The sequence below is a fragment of the Ctenopharyngodon idella genome, chromosome 1, assembly GCF_019924925.1.
Source record: "Ctenopharyngodon idella isolate HZGC_01 chromosome 1, HZGC01, whole genome shotgun sequence".
Taxonomy (NCBI): domain Eukaryota; kingdom Metazoa; phylum Chordata; class Actinopteri; order Cypriniformes; family Xenocyprididae; genus Ctenopharyngodon; species Ctenopharyngodon idella.
The window spans coordinates 42,489,432-42,508,243 of record NC_067220.1 but is presented as its reverse complement, the minus strand read 5'-3'; the positions used below and the strand labels follow the sequence as shown (position 1 = coordinate 42,508,243).

Below are 18,812 nucleotides of genomic sequence, written 5' to 3'. Positions count from 1 at the left end.
TTTACCGCACCTCATCAGTTATATTTGGTAATATGACACCTGTTGGCACATTTGTGTAATTTAGAGCAGATATTAAGTCGTGATCACGACAAAACAACTTTTGTTATCTCGAGATCACGAGAAATTTAAGTCGTGATCACGAGAAAACAAGATAGAAAAAAATAATAATCCATGGCCGTTTAGGGCTTCCGTAGGAAGCTGATAGTGATGTGACATTTGACACCGAGGCTTCGAAGCTTGTATCAAAAAAACGAAACATCTCACAGTGAAGCTCTGTATCGGAGCTTGATTCATTTTGCCATAACCACGTGATCGGTGACGTCCGAAGCTTCGTTTTCGCACACAACCACGTGACTGCTTCGTATTCTGATTCACAAAACGTGAACCCTTGCGCAGATGTGGTGTAATTTACTTTTCAGCAAAAGAATATGTCATAATACGAATAAATATTTACATGTGTTCAGTTTGTATGTATTCTCAGTTCATACTTCATTCTATGACAATAATTTAATTAATATATGCCCAAGCTTGCCTATTTCCCCCCCCCAAATTGACTCAGACTCATTTATTCAAATTGTGTAAGTAAAATGACACGTGAAAGACTTTTTTATGTATAATAATAGGCTAATTTACATTGTTTTATACGCTTTTCATAGCACAAACTGATTTACATGAAACAGTCCAAAAACAGTTGGGTCGTCTGGGACGCAAAGGCAGTTTTTTTTTCCACCTTTTTGACCACAAGATGTCATTAGTGTGCACCGTGTTGAAAAGCTTCGAGTAATGAACCTTTTTACGATACACTCGAGGGGAAAGCCTCGGTGCTTCACAAAGCTTCATTTCGCCATCACTAGAAGCTGATGTTACGAAATGTAACAAATACTCGGTCTTCTGCTGGGAAATTATTAAAACATTGAGAATAGTGACAGACTATAAGAAAAAAATCCTAAAGATTTATGTAGCCTATACATATAGCCTATATATGAACACTAGAATGAAAGTAACCGAGTTTTCTCTCTCTTTTTCTCGAGACAGTTTCACATGTTGGCACGTGTGGCAGCACTGACGTCAATGAGGGATTGCACCTTTCTCAGTCTCTCTCACACACACACACACACACACACACACTGTACACTACTCCACGGGACGCACACAAAGGAGTATTGTGATTGGCTGTAAGAGGCTTGGAGGCGGGATCAATCATCTATTCCAGTCTTCTAATTGGTCAGAGCGGTACAGTAGACGACGAGTCAGAGCGTTAAACTTTTCTGTCCGTTCCGCTCGACACAGACAGAGACACACAGCCAGGCTGTTTACTACAGCATTCTGCTGCTTAACACACAGCAATTCCAAAGATCCAACATGCAAATGACACAAAGACACTAGTTCAGAGAGATAAGGTGAGTAGATTTCTGCATAATTATGTCGTTAATATTTATTTCATTTGTTTTTCCTAGAGAGCAGCAAAGCGGAACCGAATTCCCACCTAGAAATACGGTTAACGCGATTGCGCGCTTCGTGATCCTTCACGTCGTCACTCATTACCTAGCATTTCTTCAACATATGCTTTGTTGATTGCTATCATATGTTTTCATCAGCGCTTTTGCTGTCTGTCCTCGCGCAGCTGTCACTGCGGATGTTCGTGCTCTCGTGCGTCACTGTGATGTCGTCACGTGACTCATCGTACTGCAAACTTCAACAGGCTTTGTGGCAAATTCCAGTAACCGAAGCAAATTAACCAAACCAGTTACCTAATCGTGCGTTTATTTAGTATTTTCCGAGACATTTGAGAAACGAATCCATAAGGTTAATCCAAACAATATTTACCTTTAAAATTATACATCGTTCGAGCCTTTTAAGTTCGTTTATATTTTAGATGACGTCAGGTGACGTAACATCATCGTTTGTTACGCGTCAACAAACGCAAATCATTCATTTTCTGCCAAGACCAAATGATTACAAGCTAATTTATCCTGTTTATCTTGGAGCAGTAACGCCTTGAGTGGTTTATGTAAATAATAGAATATTCATACTTGTATTATTTTCTATAAGTACAGACTATCCAGATGACCTGCTCCAACATCTGTCCAAGTGTGCAGTGTATAAGAGCATCCCACAATGCAATGTGCTCAAAGTAACCTTGTATTTCCAGTGTGATGATTGACACTGAAATTCTTTCTCAATTTGATGGGATTGCCAATTTATGTTAGCACTGCATCATAATGCATACTGTTTCACAATAATTTGTAAAAGAAGTATGCAGTGCACACTGTACAGTACAATACACAAGTACTCTGTTCTGAACATAGACACTGTATACTATTGTTCAGACCAGCAAAGCATATGTTTGGCTGTTTAGCTTTGCAAGTTATCCGCTACTAGTAAATGTCGCAACTACATCATAATCTGACCAAAACCTCTTTCTACATTGAAGACATTTCAAATGATCCTTGTATTGTGTATTCATTCGCTGGCCAGAGGAGAACTGAGCCTGGTTTCTCCCAAGGTTTTTTTTTTTTTTTTCCATTTTGTCACCTTATGGAGTTTGGGTTTCTCGCCACTGTCACTTCTGGCTTGCTTAGTTGGGGACACTTGATATTCAACAATATTATTGATCTGCTTGTACTGACGCTGTCAGATGAGAACTGAACTGAGCTGGATGTTGACATCACTGTTTTCTGAAGAGCTGCTTTTAATAACTGATGATCTTTACAACAGAACTGAATCAACACTGAACAATGACACTGTTTTCTTTTAGAGCTGCTGTACAGCTGAAATGAACTCTTGCATCATTGAAATCATTCTCCTGTTTTCACTGTAAAGCTGCTTTGAAACAATTTGTATTGTGTAAAGCGCTATATAAATAAAGGTGACTTCTGACTTGATTCAATTTAGCCTATGTTTTACCACTGAACAAGGTTTTTTAGGGTCTTAAAAAGTGACATAGATTTGTTTTCCCTGCTTAGACTGCAGTAATAATAGCCAGTGCTGACTGAATGGCAGCTAATAGCCTTTGTCAATGGAGGTCAGTAGGCTAATGTCTGATGGTTTAAATACTCTTTTTCCATTGACGTACCAACTTAAGGCAAGACATTACTGCTGAATAGGGTTAAAAAATAAAAAACTAATAGATTTCACCATACTTTCCCAGTTAAATATTCACAGTACATTAAGAAAGTTGTTTTCTATTACAAGTTTTTTTTTAATGTAATGTGAAAAATATGCAAATGTAATTAAATATGCACTAATTTGCATACATTTCCAGAACAGAAATCTAAACACTAGGGCCAGGCTCAAAATTGTTTCATTTTGTTGACATGTTTTTATAAACAGCCATAAAAGTACATTCTTACCATGTTTTTAGGAATAAAATGTTATATGAAGAAACCCCTCTGTAAAAACCTTCAAAATATAGATAGGAATATGTAAGGTTTGGTGTAAGTGCTGCTGAAGTAGAGATTGAGAAAATTACCTTTAAAAATACACATTGTAATAGAAATCTACAGATGCAAATAGATCAAATAAACACTTAAATGTGTATTTTGCATGTTTTTATTCTACTAGTCTGAAAGAAGATGCTATAAAAGCAATATAGTACGGATCCCTGCACATGACATCGAACAAAAATATATATTTTGTCGCACGAATTAAGAATTTGTTTCCTCATTTTACTAAAACATGACCAAGTTATACTAATTTGTTCCCTCATTTTAAGTAAAACAAGCAAGAGAACAAGTTATTACAACATAGTCACATTTTAGTAAAATGAGTAAACAAATGAATAAAATTAGGGAGTTAATTCTTAATTTGTGGCCATGATACACATTTTAATCCGTAAAATAGCCCAGAATCTCAAAATAACAATCGTTTTACCTGTAGTGTCTCGCCATAAGCGCTTTTAGTACTAAATAAATAAATAAATAAAAGACACTTTAACAACACAGGTAAAGTGTTTGCTTAAAAACATCTTTGCAGCCATATACAAAATTATTTCATGCAAAAAGTTGCTTGTCGGCTTCTCAGAAGTGCTTCATACCACCTGACCCTTTTGACCTTCACCTCTTGCTCCACAGATGGAGGACGTGGCCTCAGCCCCGGTTCTCGCAGGCCCGTCCCAGCCCACGTTTTCCCGCCCGCCGGCCTCCGAGCGTCGGACACGCAAGTCCGGCACGGCCAACATCTTTCAGGGGGTGAACCTGCGGCAGCTCAAACGGCTCTTCCAGGCGGCGGGCGACCCGGATGCTGAGCAGAGAGCCCGCATGGTGTGGGGGAACCGGAGAGCAGCGTCCGGCGAGGACGGGGCAGAGGGGGAGGAAGAGGACGAGGATAGAGGGATGGCAGAGGTGGAGACGGGTTTGGCGCAGGCGCTGGTGGGACTCAGAGTCCGAGCGCGGAACAGAAGCGGCCTCAGGGTGGAGTCTCATAAAGACACGACGGGAACGAGATGGGTCAGAGCATTTGGACACCTCAGGTGAGAGACTGAAACTAGTTATTTCAGGATACAGAAAAATACATGAGAATGTAGTATTCATTAAAGCATTTATATGTTTATCTAAACCTCTAAATTTAAGTATTAAAGTTCTGCAGTTAATTCAGGCCTCAGTTGTACAGACTCAAACTGAAATGATCTAAAAATCCGGAGGGTTAATAAAGTCCTTCTGAATCGAAGCAATGCATTGTGTAAAAAAATCTCTATATTTAACAAGTTATAAAGTAAAATATCTGGCTTCCACCAGACTGCCCTCCCTATTCAGCTTAGGAAGAAAGTGTAAAACTCTCGCAGTTCAAAACACTTGCACTACGTCCTACGCCTTCCCTATTCAACTTACGGAAAAAGCATAACTGACGCGACGCCAGTTTACACTTTCTTTGTAACTTGAATACGGAAGGCGGTCTGGCGGAAGATGGATATTCGCTTCAGAAGGCCTTTATTAACCTCCGGAGCCGTGTGGAGTACGTTTATGATGGATGGATGTGGATGGAAGCTTTTTCTTCAGCTCATACTCATTGATCGTCGCTCACTGCCCTTATAAAGCTTGAATGCGTCAGGATGTTTATTAATACATCTCAGATTGAAAGTCATATACACCTAGGATGGCTTTAGGGCGAGTAGAACTTGGGCTAATTTTATTTTGAAAGTGAAACTAATCCTTTAGTTTACAAAATAACAAAACAAAATTCTCATTACTTCCAGTGCAAAAATAATATTGATACATTTTTTGTGTAGTATATATGTTATATTATAATAATATATATTTATTATTCATAAAAAACAAAAAAAAATTCATATTTTGAAATTTGAAAAAATACTTAAAATAGAAAAAATATTGATATGTTATATTGGTAATGTATTTTTTATTTAAAAACAAAACAAACCTCATTACTTGCGATGCAAAAATAATAATTATAATTATTTATATTGGTATTTATACAAAAAAACAACAAAAAAAGTCTCATCCTTGTTACTTGCAATGTAAATATAATAATACATAATTAATATTGATAAACTTTTTTTAGGAAAATAAAAAACCTCAGACAAACCTCATTCTAATTACTTGAGATGCAAAAATAATAATGCTACATTATTTATATCTGTAATGAATTTATAGATCATATTGGTATTTGTTTACTGCCTTTATGCTGATTGCAATAACAAAATCATTGTATTGCAGTATTTTAGTTTACAGTATTTTAATACAGTAAAAACATATTTCAGAACAGTGAGAATTACACACACACAAAAAGTGCTTAAGTGTCATAAAAATAGTTGCATAGTTTTATGTGACTTGGACATGATTTTGTAGGGTTCATCCTCGCAGATTTACTTAAGTGTCTATATAAAGCTTCACTGCCACTGTGTGTGTGTGTGTGTGTGTGTGTGTTAATGGAAACATGCTAATCTAACAAATGTAGGTCACGTGATCAGCCACAAACCTGCCACGATAAACACCCTGAAAACAGACAAAAATATCCAGGCATGGGTCACACACCTGTGAACATTAAACATAATGATCATACTTATACATAAAATGATCTGCATCTAATAAGTTGATGCATTATTATTATTTCATCATCTATAAGGATCAACGAGTGCTCACTGGGACAGGCGTCTGAAGTCATAACTGGAGAAGATAATGACGACAATGATGATGCTAATGATGATTCATCTGCTTTGGGAGCCTGTGGAGGGCAGAGCCCTTCTGAGGCTGGATCATGTGACCAAGGTGACTTCCCATCCCCGGAGGAGGAGACTCAGGGGCCCTCAGGCGGCCCCCGATGGAGCTGGAACGCCGTTCAGGAGAAGGACCCTGAACGCTACCTGCATCGGATCCGACACTGACGCCGGCAGCGGGAAGTGGAGCAGTGTGGGATTACCGCCGCCTGAACGCATTCAATCAGATTACAGCCTGAGAGACTCGCCGTCACCGCAGATTTACTTGAAGCAATCAAACGCTAGTCTTAATCAAGCAATGATCAACACTACAGCACCTGCAACAGTCCGGACATTAACAATAATCCAGCAGGATCTGAGTCCTGCTGTACCTTAACGAACTGTTTACGGGTTTGTGCCATTCTCACAAAATCAGTCAAACACTATTAGAGGGTTAGTTTACTCAAAAATGATCATTTATACTCGTGCTCATGTTGTTTCAAACCCCAGACGACAGAACACAAAAGATACTCATGCTGCTCTTTTCTACAAAATGTGAACAGTGTTGAGTTCCAAAAAAATGACAAAATCACCACAAAACTGTCACTACATTCAAAGTCATATGCATATGTAATATACTACATGAGTCATATAGACTATTTTTAACTGCGTTTTTGGTCATTTTTGTAGGGATGCACCGATATGAAAATTTGGGCCGATACCGATAATTCTTTATATTTGAAAGCACATAACCGATATATTGGCCGATAAATCCAATTTTTTATATAATTTCTGGGAGCCTCACGTTAAAAGCCATGTCCCAAGCACACGTATAATGTTATATGTAAGCTGTTAAAATGTTCTCTTTATAATTTTATGTAGCCTAAATGACAGCACATCTTGCACTTAAGGGAGACACTACAGGCAAAAACACTGTTTTTTCATACACCCGTCAATTTTGAGATTTTGGGGTTTTTGGCTTTTCATAAAGTGTTTTTTCGGACTGGTGGAAAGAAAACATCCAAAATACACTTAAGTGTATATTTTATAGCACTTTATCTATTTCAATTACGGTAAATATCTTTAAAGGCCGTTTTCTCAAAATTAGTTTTTTTTCTCCTGCTCTGAATCAGAAATGCTTGAGCAGAACTTACATACACCAAACTTTACAGTTTTATTCCTATCCATATTCTGAAGGTTTTTACAGAGGTGTCTGGTTATCGGCCAATAATCGGTATCAGCCGATAAAAGCAGATTTTCACACTGTCAGCTATCAGTCGATAGTTTAAAAACAGCCGATAGTCAGGGCCAATATATCTTGTCAATCAAAAGAGGGCAGGGAAATGCACTGAATTTGTGCTTTGTGTAAAGAAAATGCTAAGAAACCAGTTTGATGTTCAATATTAATAGTAATTATATTAATCAATAACATTCAGAAAGTTAAGAAATATTAATAATAAGAAAGTTAAGAAATATTAATATTAATTTGAATAATGTGTTTGTTTATAACTGATACCAGTTCCTCTGAAACAAGTTGATGAAATGGAGAGAATAAAGTTTTTATTTGCATTGCTTTCAAAATATAATGATTAATTATAATGAAGCTATCATTAACTTAAAAGAAGGTATAAAAGGCAGAATCCCCAAACTATCCGTATCATTATCGGGAGATATCACTCAGCTGAATAATCGGCCGTTGGTAAAATTTAGTATCAGTGCATCTCTAGTAAAAACCTTTTACTCTAATGTCAAAATAATGAAACAAGAATTTTAAACCTGATTTCATCCAATATTCAGTTGAAATGTATGCAAATTAGTGCATATTTAATTTGCATATTTAAACATAACATTTCAGAAAACTTGTGATACAAAAAATGTTTGCAATTCTTAATGTAATCAATCAACTGGGGAAGTATGGTGATATCTATTAATTTTTTTATCCTGTTCACCTGGGGTCTCTTGCCTTTTTTCTTTTTTGAAGTGATTCCAATCAGATTTCAAACCATTCAAAACCATCATGGTGAACAGCGCACATCTGAAGTGTCTCAGCTGAAGGAAATAATCCATTATTTATCGGCTTTAATATATCGGCCAAATAATGATAACATTAAAAATGAACATATCGGCCGATACCGATATGGTGGCCGATATATTGTGCATCCCTAATTTTTTGCGTCCGTGCTCATTCACTGTCATTGTGCTCATTGTGATTATACTGAAAAGAGAAACCGTACTGGTTTGGAACAACATGGGCGAGTAAATGGCAAAAGCTGAATTTTTGGTGAACTATCTCTTTAAATGCAGTGATTTAAGTCTCATTGAAGCTTCCAGAGCCCCTGTCAGATATTATTTTCCACATATGAATGTATGGGGCTGAAAAGTGTTGGGTTTCTATTATTTAATGATATGTGCTAGTATTTTTTCTTTCAAAACACTAGTTTCTCAGTAGTTTCTCCTTTTTCAGGGAGTGTTCTGCCTTCCGGTGGCGTTTAATGTTCAATATCTAAAAAAATATAAAAGAATGTATTTGCATTTTGCTGCAACAGCGCAGTTCTCTTCAAATCATTAGTGTTGTTTTAGATGTGTTAGCCTGTGGTAATATGTAAATGATGCATTAGTACAGTATTATCACCTGTAGAGCTATGCTGGACACTAATCAATAGTGCTGATTATTTAATGTCTTCTTCTGTCACTTCGACAGACATTTACAAGCAATACGGATGAAAACATGTAGCCGAAATCGATTTCTCTGAACACTACTACATGCACAAGATCAAGAGTTATTTTTCTCATTGTCACTAAGCTGGAACTTCCAATTAAATAGTTTTTGAAATAAAACTCAATTCTGTTCTTTTATTGAGTACAGCACTGTTATAGTTATAGCATCTTTCTTTAAATACATTACATACAAATTATACAGTCCATTGTCACGTTTTAAGGTCAGTTTTGCTGACACCTGTGAATACATTAAAAAAAAAATTACAATATCTTCTGATTTTCAAATGAAATCAAACAATGAGCAAAAAGAAGAATGGAACGTTCCAGTGTTTTTCTGCACATGCTCAGTTGAGCTCCGAGGAGACTCCGCCTCCAGGTTATGACCACCAGACACATGCACGTAAAAAAAAAAAAATAATAAAAAAAAAAATGTAGAAAAATATAACGCTAATGGAAAAAGCAGAGGATAAAGTGTGCGACTTTTCAATGATTGTGAGAAGAACGAAACAGAAAAGGCCTATGAAGGACACAGTTGAGCAGTAGTTCCAGTGCCGGGGAGGGAGTCGTAAAGCATTGAGGTTTTACTACAGCAGAAAGTTTCTCCTTCACTGTCTTACTGACATGCAAGTCATTCTGAGCGCAGCTTTGAGTGTTCATACGGTGTAACAGTCAACGAGGCAATGCTCTCCTTCAGAATTATGTGTGGAAAGGGTTTCTCGTCAATTACTGGACCTTTTCCTACTCTCATTTGTTCCCAAAATTCAGATGAAAAAAAAAAAAAAAAAAACGCAACTAAAACCAGGTTGCACACACACACATAAAAGCCCCCATCACCACCAGGTGAAGAAGGGTCTTCTGCTTTGGAAGCTCTGCGTGTAGGATTCGCTGTTGGCCCGCTGCGGCGCCCGCGCCGTCTCCACGGTAACGGGCGGCATCTGCACCAGCTGCAGCGGCGTCCTTCCTTCCCTCAGCGCCTGACTGAGATTCAGGATCTAGAGGAACGCAGGACATGGAATGAGCTGAACCCTCTCAGAAAGAGTAGATGCATGTTTCTTTACATGCATTGAAAGAGATGTCAAGATTAAGAGCTGCTCGGCAAATTTATTCAGAGACAAGCTGAAAAATAGGCATCAATTTTTTTTTTTTTAAATTAGGCTGAATAGTTTATTTGTTAACCTTATTAGAGTTCACATGAATCCTATCCCTTCTTGCAAACCTCTGTTTAAGGACATTTTCAACATTTAAATGATGCATTATGACTGTATAATAGGGCCAAGCGAATTGGCCAAAAATATTATCAGTATTTTTTCCCAAATCAATCACTATCGAAATTTAACACAATATTAATTTCATGCCATTAATGGGGAAAGAAAAAAGTGCATTCCACATGTTTGTTAGAGATTAAATGTAAACATAACTTGTTTGAGAAAGCTACCTTTTCATTTAGGAACCCATGAAGTCTGTTCTATAATCTGTTTTATTTATTTATTTATTTATTTATTTGTTTATTCTGGATTCTGTGTTCATCATCATCAAAATGGTGTCTAAAGAAATGAATTCATAAAACGTTAACAATTTAATCAATCTTTTTAAAGGAAAATATAATCATTCATTTACAACAAAAACAAAAAATTAAACAATTTACATTAAATGGATTCTGTGTTTTATGATTTAATACAAATTCATCACCATCAAAATGGTGTTTAATAAAATTATTTCCTAAAATGTTAAATCAACCTTTTAAAATGTTATGAAAAGAAAATGTAGCAATTCATTTACATCAAAACATTGCATTTTTATTTTTGTCAAATAAGGTGCTGCACAACATATATACTATGTAAATTAAAACATGGAAGAAAAAATATATGATTTTCCTTGAAATTATTATTATTATTATTTTTAGAAGTACATTTTACTATACAATAGTAATATAATATAATTTATTTTGGCATATTTGACATCAGCTAGCTGAAATGCTTGTGACTCTCAGAGATGTAGGCAAAATATCAAAATATTACTCAAAAGTTTTTTATATTTGTTTTTTCTCAATAAATATCAATACTGATTTATTGCCCAGCCCTACTGTATAATATCATAATACTATAAAGCAGATTAGTGCATTCAGTGTCTTTAAACACAACTAAAATCTAGTGCTTGTTAAAGACTCACCTGCCCCCTCATTACTGAGACCTGCTTCTTGAACTGTCCTCTGTCGAAACCCGGATCTTTCTGTCAACATTAATGCAAATATAATGTCAAAACTAAGCATTCATTTAGTAAAATAGTACTAATAAAAGACAAACATTTCAGCGAGTCCCTAGCTGAATTTCAAAGTGATCTCACCTTAAAAAGCTCATATAGATCTTCTTCAAGGTCTTTGATGAAGTTTGGGTCGGAAAATTTGGGAAGAACTAAATCTCGGATCTCTTGTGAAAAGGCAACTTTAGCCTGTGGCAGCCATGCCCAGTAAAACGGGTCTACAGGAAACACATTCAACAAAAACACTGAACTGACTGTGAACAAACTACAACAAATGAATGAAAACACATCAAGTAACAGTGATGAAGTTTGTATTTAACGCTTATCAAGAATATTACAATGTGATGGTCATGTGTTTGTGAGGTGGATGATGATTGGCTTACAGGCTCTCCATGAATCTGGGTGTTTGAGAGGGAAGGCCAGACCATTGTCAATGGCTGCCAGCTTAATGATGGGTTCCTTCACTACCACCCAATCACTGTCCTGGATGAGAAAACCATTTGATAAGCACAAACATGTACATAAAAACACAAGAACAGGATGGAAAATCACCCACAAAAATCAAAAATAGCAGCTGGTCACTTACTCTGTTGCTTGATGTATCCATCGGATAGTCATATTTTATGAGCCAGTTGTCATTTCCTCGGTCTACAGGTCCATGTAACCACACACACACACAAACAATTATTTGTTAAAATAAAGACAGTACATAGTTAGAATGGGTTTTTGTCCATTTGTTTGACCTTTATTTTTTTCTGAGTGGTTTCCATGGTTACCTGTGTTTCTAATTATGTAATCCAGCACCACCAGTCTCTCAAACTGTAGCTGGAGTTGGCGATTAGTGTTTTCAGGTAAAGGCTCCGCCTCAAACCGCCGCAGCCAGAAATCTGCATCTTTATACCCCTCTACGAAGAGCTGGAATGAGCCCACCTACAACAGCCAATAGAAATTAGTTCAGAAACCTACAACAGCCAATAGAAACAAGTTCAGAAACCTACAACAGCCAATAGAAACGAGTTCAGAAACCTACAACAGCCAATAGAAACGAGTTCAGAAACCTACAACAGCCAATAGAAACGAGTTCAGAAACCTACAACAGCCAATAGAAACGAGTTCAGAAACCTACAACAGCCAATAGAAAACCTACAACAGCCAATAGAAACGAGTTCACAAACCTACAACAGCCAATAGAAAACCTACAACAGCCAATAGAAACGAGTTCACAAACCTACAACAGCCAATAGAAACGAGTTCAGAAACCTACAACAGCCAAACGAGTTCAGAAACCTACAAAAGCCAATAGAAATGAGTTCATAAACCTACAACAGCCAATAGAAACGAGTTCACAAACCTACAACAGCCAAACGAGTTCAGAAACCTACAAAAGCCAATAGAAATGAGTTCACAAATCTACAACATCCAATAGAAACGAGTTCAGAAACCTACAACAGCCAATAGAAACGAGCAGAGTTTTATGTAACGGGTGGAATAATATTTATGTGTCGGGTGCGGTGCGGGTGCGGGTCGGACGCCCGGTAGGCATGGGTAGATTGCGGGTCCAATAGCCAAGACTATTCCAACTCAATTCAGTGCATTTGACAGCTGCTTTCAAATAGTCCCGTGCTTATGTGTGTTCACTCGCTGTCTGAAGACCGTTAAAGGCTTCTAATTACAGCAGGATTTGCAGCGCTGAGCATTGTAGCCAATCGCGCTGCATCTGATTGAAATTTAGTGATTATTAAAGGGAGCGCGCTTTGCTCGCTTTATGTAATTAATATAGGCTATTTACAAATTGAATAAAAGTTTTAGAATATTTCTCGCGCTGCTACAAAGAGGACCAGCGGTCAGGTAAACACTGCTTAGTTTTAGAAGAGACAACATCGTTTAAATGCCAAGTGAATCTGATAAAATATTTACTAGCTTTAATCTTACAGTTAAATAGCCCTACTAAAACATTCTTTGTTCTGTTATTTTACTTGTGTTGTTTAATGCAATGTTTAATTAGATGCAGCGACATATAATGCCTAATGTTGGTTTTATTGCTAGTGTTAGGCTACATGAGAAAAATAGTTTTGTCTACCTGATGTAGGAGATTTAATGCGGGTGCGGGTTGGGTCACGGTTTTTATGTCAAACGGGTTGGGTGCGGTCTAAAATTAGTGCTTCTGTCGGATATCGGGTCTGGTGTGCTGTAAATAACTGCGGGTGCGGGTTTATCAAACAGGACCCGTGCAGGACTCTGGAAACGAGTTCTCAAACCTACAACAGCCAGTAAATAATAACTAACATTATATTTTAAAATAATAGGCTAACTAATAAAAATAATAAAAACACACACGTACAACAGCCAAAAATAGTGAGTTTAGAAACATCTAAAATCTCTCATCTTCCTCCAGGCAGAAAGATGGCGCTGTCATAAGCCTTACCTTAGGTGGCAGGCCAATCCGGTGGAAGCGTTGGCCCACCTTGGGCACTTTTTCTAGAGCTAACCTCTTTCCTCGAGACTTTACTCGATCGATGGCGCTGTAATTAAATGTCTCACTTGCTAAATACACCACCTAAGAGAAAGAGAGCACAGAGAATTTATATTATAGGACATGTGTCTGTCTTATCTGCCAACAGTCAGCAACAGCGATGGTGTGGGAGTGTGAGGCAACAGTTATGTTTAGCCGTGTGGTTGACTAGTTTGTATTCAAGCGTGCCAACAACAGGAAACGAAAGTGGTTGACTAACAAGCACTAAACCATCATGACTATCATCCTACTTTCTCACGTCCTCATTCACCTTGGTTTTGGTTTCAGTGAAGGTGCAGAAGTGTGGGTGTTGTTCTCATACCTTGGTGCGCGGCACAATGTTGAGTTCTAGTTTCTGGTCTACTAAACTGGCGCCGGCTTCTGACAGGTAGCCCTGATTCAGAACCAGACAGTCCCGGCCGAAACAACAAGGGCAGCACAGTTTCTGCAGCCATTTGGTCCACTTGGGGTTCAGCTGGCCGTACGGTTCCTCGTTCTTTGGTTTGAAGACTCCGATGACTTTCTGTTGGAGCAAAAAGAGGACATTTCAGGTCAGGTTTCCTGAAGCGGCATGTGCGGTCGTATCATACACCTGGAACATGACTCTTTACCTTGTCGGTAAAATAAAATGTATCTTTTGAGCACATCAATTGAAAAATCCCTTCAGTGCTACCGAACACTTTACATCTCACATCTCAAACCAAAATCACATTTACAACTTCATGCTAAACCAATTAAGCTACATTTTCAGCAATCACAGATGCTTTCACTATCACTAGACACTTAATTTGAGCTAGAATTTAATGTAGTAGCATATTTTATAAATAAAGCAATCCCAGAATGCAGTAAAAACCATCTAATATAGGAAATGTCCATTTTGAAGGTGAAATGTGTAATTCCTTTGAGGTTAAAACACTGCAACAACTAGAAGGCAACCATTTGCACACTAACGTTCAAAATTTCGGCATCATTAAGATTTTTTTCAAAGTAATTAATACTTTTATTCAGCAAAGATCATGAAGTGTGATGTTAATGACATTTATAATGTTACAAAATATTTCTATTTCAAATAAATACTGTTCTTTTGAACTTTCTATTCATCAGAGAATCCCGAGTTAAAAAATTGTTATTGTATCCACAAAAAAATATGAAGCAGAACAACTGTTTTGGTAATAATCAGAAATGTTTCTTGAGCAGCAAATCATCATATTAAAATGATTTCTGAAGGATCATGTGACACTAATGATGCTGAAAATTCAGCTTTGATCACAGGAATAAATGACATTTTACAGTATATTCACATAGAAAACATATTTTACAATATTACTGTTTTTACGGAATTTTTCATCAAATAAATGCAGCTTAGACTTAGCTTAAACATGAAAAAATCTTACCTACCCCAAACTTTTAAACAGACGTGCAAGCTTATAGGCCCAACAAAGTTAACTCAATAGTTACTACCTTGTTTTCAGATACATTTAATGATTTCCCCAACTAAAAGTGACCTTTAACAAAGACTTCATCTGGTCTCCATGACTCATCTCTGATTTGATTTGAAGTGAATGAGAAACTGGCCATGCACACCACCTGACCATACATACGGTCATGTGCTTAATGACTCATGTGAGTTGCCTCACTAGTGAGCAGATGAAGCTTCCAGCGTGTTCACTGCAGAGAGGTCGAACACCAGCCCTGAAGAAAACAAAACGGCAAACTGACATCAGATCAACTCACTTCTGCCCCCTACAGGCTGTAGTGTGTAGCAAAATTCAGTCTGACTAACTAGACTGAATGTAACGCTTATTAATCATCATGACTAATAATCATGTCCTAAATGATTAAGGCCAGATTCAAACTCTCCCAAATTACTTCTTAAATGAGTTGTTTGCAGCTTGTGTGCAGATAGAAATGAAGGTTTTTGGTCACTTCTGACCGAAAACTCACAACTTTTTCAGATTAAACATTCAACTCTTTAAACTACACTAAAATTAAACTAGTACAGAATAACACAATTGCCCAGAGAAGGAGTAACACTGGGAATCCCACAGAAAATATGTAGTAAATCTCAATTCCTCTTCATCTTGATGGAGTGAAACTGGAAGAGTCTGTTTGTTCAACTCCATCTTTTCTATAAGGATTAACATTCACTCAGTTCTACTGAACAGGCACAACAAAACAATCAGTCGGTTTGTGATAAATATAATCAATATAACCTTTGAATACTCACTGAACTCGATTCTCTACTAACCGAGTCAAAAGTGCAAACTGGGTCCAAAGCTGAGAGTTTTGACGCTTTGTGATTCTGTGACTGAATGAAAGAAAGCCAAACATACTCATCCAACACACTGTGCTGCCATAATCGCAGAAGTCATATGGCAGAAATTAGGCGGTTTAATGCATGTGACAGGTCTTAAACCGTGTCAAACTGTGACTCTCTTGGTTATTCCACAGTTTCATTTAAAGTGAGGAACTGTACTGATGAAATTCCCACCATTACTAAATTACCCTTCATAGTTCTGTTTTTTGTCAGTAAAGTGTTGGTAAGTTATTTGTTTAATGATCAATGATAATGGCATTTGATAGCTGCCTATCTAGGTGAACAAACATTCCACGAGTGACTAAAAATGCTGTCTAGATAGTGAGCTCACTGGCTTTTGAGATGTTCACATTTGCAGTTTATCAGCCATCGACCCCATAGTGGTCGACCACTACTTAAAACACACAAAAGTGCCGTGTCAAATCCAACTGAAGCTTATTAGATTAGACATTCAGACGCCAAAGGAGGGTGTTTCTTCAACTGTAGTCACTTTTGAAAAATAAACCCCCTTAAAACACACTTCTCTCTGCTGTAATAATGGACGTAAGTGTTGTTATTAACTAAACCTAAAACTATTAAAAAAATCCTTTTTGATCATTGAAATCTGAAATAAAAAATAAATTCTAGATTAAAAACTTAAATTAGAAATGTTGCCTTATAAAACAAGTTTAGTCCTTTATGAGTACTAAAATTAATAAAAATTAATCTGAAATAAAAAATACAGCTAAATAGATACATTTAAAAAACTAATAAAAATGACAAAAGCACATATAAAAATACTTGAAAACTAAAAATCTAAAAATAAAAGTTAATTAAAAATAATACTAAATACTATAAGTTATAAATAATACTAAAATAACAGTGTACACGGAGAAATCTATTACTTCTGAACACACTTTGCATTTAGAAAGTTACAGCCTGACTCAAAACAATGACCAATAAAAATATTCAGTTCATGTAATATTTAACTTGATTGTCTTTGTTTTATTGACACAAGACATAATGCTTTGCAATACATATCTAAGGTTGGTCTCTTTTTAAAGAAGACACTCAGCAGATTATTGAAGTGTAAAAACGTTATAGAAGTTTAAATTTACTGTAAAGCCTGTACTGTACTAAACATTTTATACAAAATATATATTTTACAAAATAATTTTTACTCTAAAAATCGCTATTTAATTAAAGCCATATGTCTAATATGTCAAGTTGATATCACAAAAATTTAAGTTCCTATGAGATTTTGTTTAGGTGTAATACCAAAAATAGCCACCAATCCATTTAATTTTTTTTTTTTATGTGTTCTCCTGTAACAAATGAATACATTTCTGTTACAATATTACTTCTATCTCAAAACAGTCGCCAAATATGGGACCTTGAGTCTCAGGCCTTTCCAACGATATGTGACTTGTCAAGATTAGAAAAAGTTTTTATTATGAAATAATTAAAATAATTTTGTAATATGAAACATGACACCACCCACTAGGGGGAGGAGCTCGCTAAAAGGATTTAAAGTACGGTTTCCATTGAAAAGCAATGTCTGATTTGAAAACGGTTTTCACAGGATAAATTTTGAGTGTTTAAGCTTTCAAATGATACCTAATTTATGATGATTTCTAAAATATGTAATAAGGAAAAAAGGCAATAAATAAAGAGCACCAAGCAGTTAAGGGGTTAATAAATGCCTTAAAAGTATATTTCATTGATGTTTCATTTTAACTAATATAGTTAACTTATGTTTACAAATAGAATCTTATAGTAAAGTGTCCTGATCAATTATGAGAGCTGTTAACCTTGTATTCAGGTTTCATATAAAAGTAGTAGTGCGTATCTGATAAGAGCACAATCACTGCATGATGATAACGCACTGCTCTGTCGTTTCTCTGGAGAGAGAGAGAGAGCTTCAAAGAGAAAGTGCTGGTAAGCATTTTATTTATCGATCAAAGATCTAGTGAGCTGCCTACCGAGGCATCATGCCCAGAAATGCTGTCTAGGTAGGCAGCTGACTAGATGTTGAACTACAGCCCTGATAAAGCTGCTATCCTGTAGTCCTGTGCAATGACACAGCAATGTGACCATCGAACCTTACCTCGATTTTTCCTTTTTTCCCCTTTACACATCACATCATTTTTTACAATTAAGGATTGCACATCTGGGTCTGAAACAAGGGTGAATGTGTGAAAAACTTTCAAAGAGTTTCAATGTCACATTCATTTGATAAAAATACATAAAAGTGCCTGCAGTTGAAGAACAACATCCATATTTGTCCTGTAAAAGCTCAAACTTCAGATCAGTGGTTTGCATCACTCGAGGCCTGACCTGATGACACAGCTGTTACTGAGATCTCCTCATACACGACATGCTCAGCTGTGGTGAATGATGCACATAAAACTGATCAGACGGGCTTATGTAACGTTCACAGATCAAGATATGATGAACTCTCACCCCTGCTGAATCTTTGACGAAGTAGCTGCCGCTGGAGCCCTGATAGATGCGCTCCGGGTAGATGCCCTCCTCGATGGCCCGCTCTGCCTTCCGGATGATCTCTCTAAACTCCGGATCCTCCGGGAACTCGTTCCTATGCGGGTCCCGGGGCGACGCGCCTCGATCTCGGTCCAGGAGCGGCTGTCGCTCGCGGCTGCGTCCGGGACTCCCAGCCGGCAGACGCACGACGGAGCCCGGCGTCCCTCCAAATCCGCCCCGGGGACTGGTCGGCTCGGTGGGACCGTAGCTGAAATCGTTGGAATCACGAAGCGGAGAGACTAGCGGGCTCGTTTCGTCCATTGCGGAGAAGGGAGAGAGGAGGAGATAGGGGGAATAGGGGAATTACCCGCGACAAACGTTTGTTTGTTGCTGTA

The 18,812-nt window shown here is 37.2% G+C and overlaps 2 protein-coding genes across 3 annotated transcripts; one reads left to right on the top strand and one right to left on the bottom strand.

The window, feature by feature from the left end:
- Positions 1-1,232: 1,232 nt before the first annotated feature.
- avpi1 (arginine vasopressin induced 1) lies at positions 1,233-8,994 on the top strand. The gene is made up of 3 exons (XM_051907377.1): positions 1,233-1,400; positions 4,074-4,471; positions 6,082-8,994. The coding sequence occupies exons 2-3, from the start codon at positions 4,074-4,076 to the stop codon at positions 6,338-6,340; spliced, it is 657 nt and encodes a 218-aa protein (XP_051763337.1). The 5' UTR covers positions 1,233-1,400; the 3' UTR covers positions 6,341-8,994.
- pi4k2a (phosphatidylinositol 4-kinase type 2 alpha) lies at positions 8,991-18,739 on the bottom strand. Of its 2 annotated transcripts, XM_051907302.1 has the most exons (10): positions 18,400-18,642; positions 15,146-15,332; positions 13,963-14,163; positions 13,554-13,685; positions 11,905-12,058; positions 11,715-11,776; positions 11,512-11,611; positions 11,213-11,346; positions 11,039-11,098; positions 8,991-9,861 (listed from the first exon to the last, which is right to left on the bottom strand). In XM_051907302.1, exons 2-10 carry the CDS (start codon positions 15,245-15,247, stop codon positions 9,700-9,702), a joined length of 1,107 nt encoding a protein of 368 aa, XP_051763262.1. In that variant the 5' UTR covers positions 15,248-15,332; positions 18,400-18,642; the 3' UTR covers positions 8,991-9,699. The 2 variants fall into 2 exon arrangements, with proteins under 2 accessions (XP_051763262.1, XP_051763253.1); XM_051907293.1 differs by lacking the exon at positions 15,146-15,332 and having other exon boundaries at positions 18,400-18,739.
- Positions 18,740-18,812: the final 73 nt, after the last annotated feature.

What these genes read in the sequence shown, in the direction of transcription:
- avpi1 (XM_051907377.1), top strand. Translation starts at nt 4,074, where the DNA reads ATGGAGGACGTGGCCTCAGCCCCGGTTCTCGCAGGCCCGTCCCAGCCC. An exon ending in AGAGCATTTGGACACCTCAG is followed by an intron (nt 4,472 to 6,081) that starts GTGAGAGACTGA and finishes ATCATCTATAAG; the next exon opens with GATCAACGAGTGCTCACTGG.
- pi4k2a (XM_051907293.1), bottom strand. Translation starts at nt 18,738, where the DNA reads ATGGACGAAACGAGCCCGCTAGTCTCTCCGCTTCGTGATTCCAACGAT. An exon ending in TCGTCAAAGATTCAGCAGGG is followed by an intron (nt 14,164 to 18,399) that starts GTGAGAGTTCAT and finishes TTGCTCCAACAG; the next exon opens with AAAGTCATCGGAGTCTTCAA. An exon ending in TCTCAGTAATGAGGGGGCAG is followed by an intron (nt 9,862 to 11,038) that starts GTGAGTCTTTAA and finishes GCGTTCCTCTAG; the next exon opens with ATCCTGAATCTCAGTCAGGC.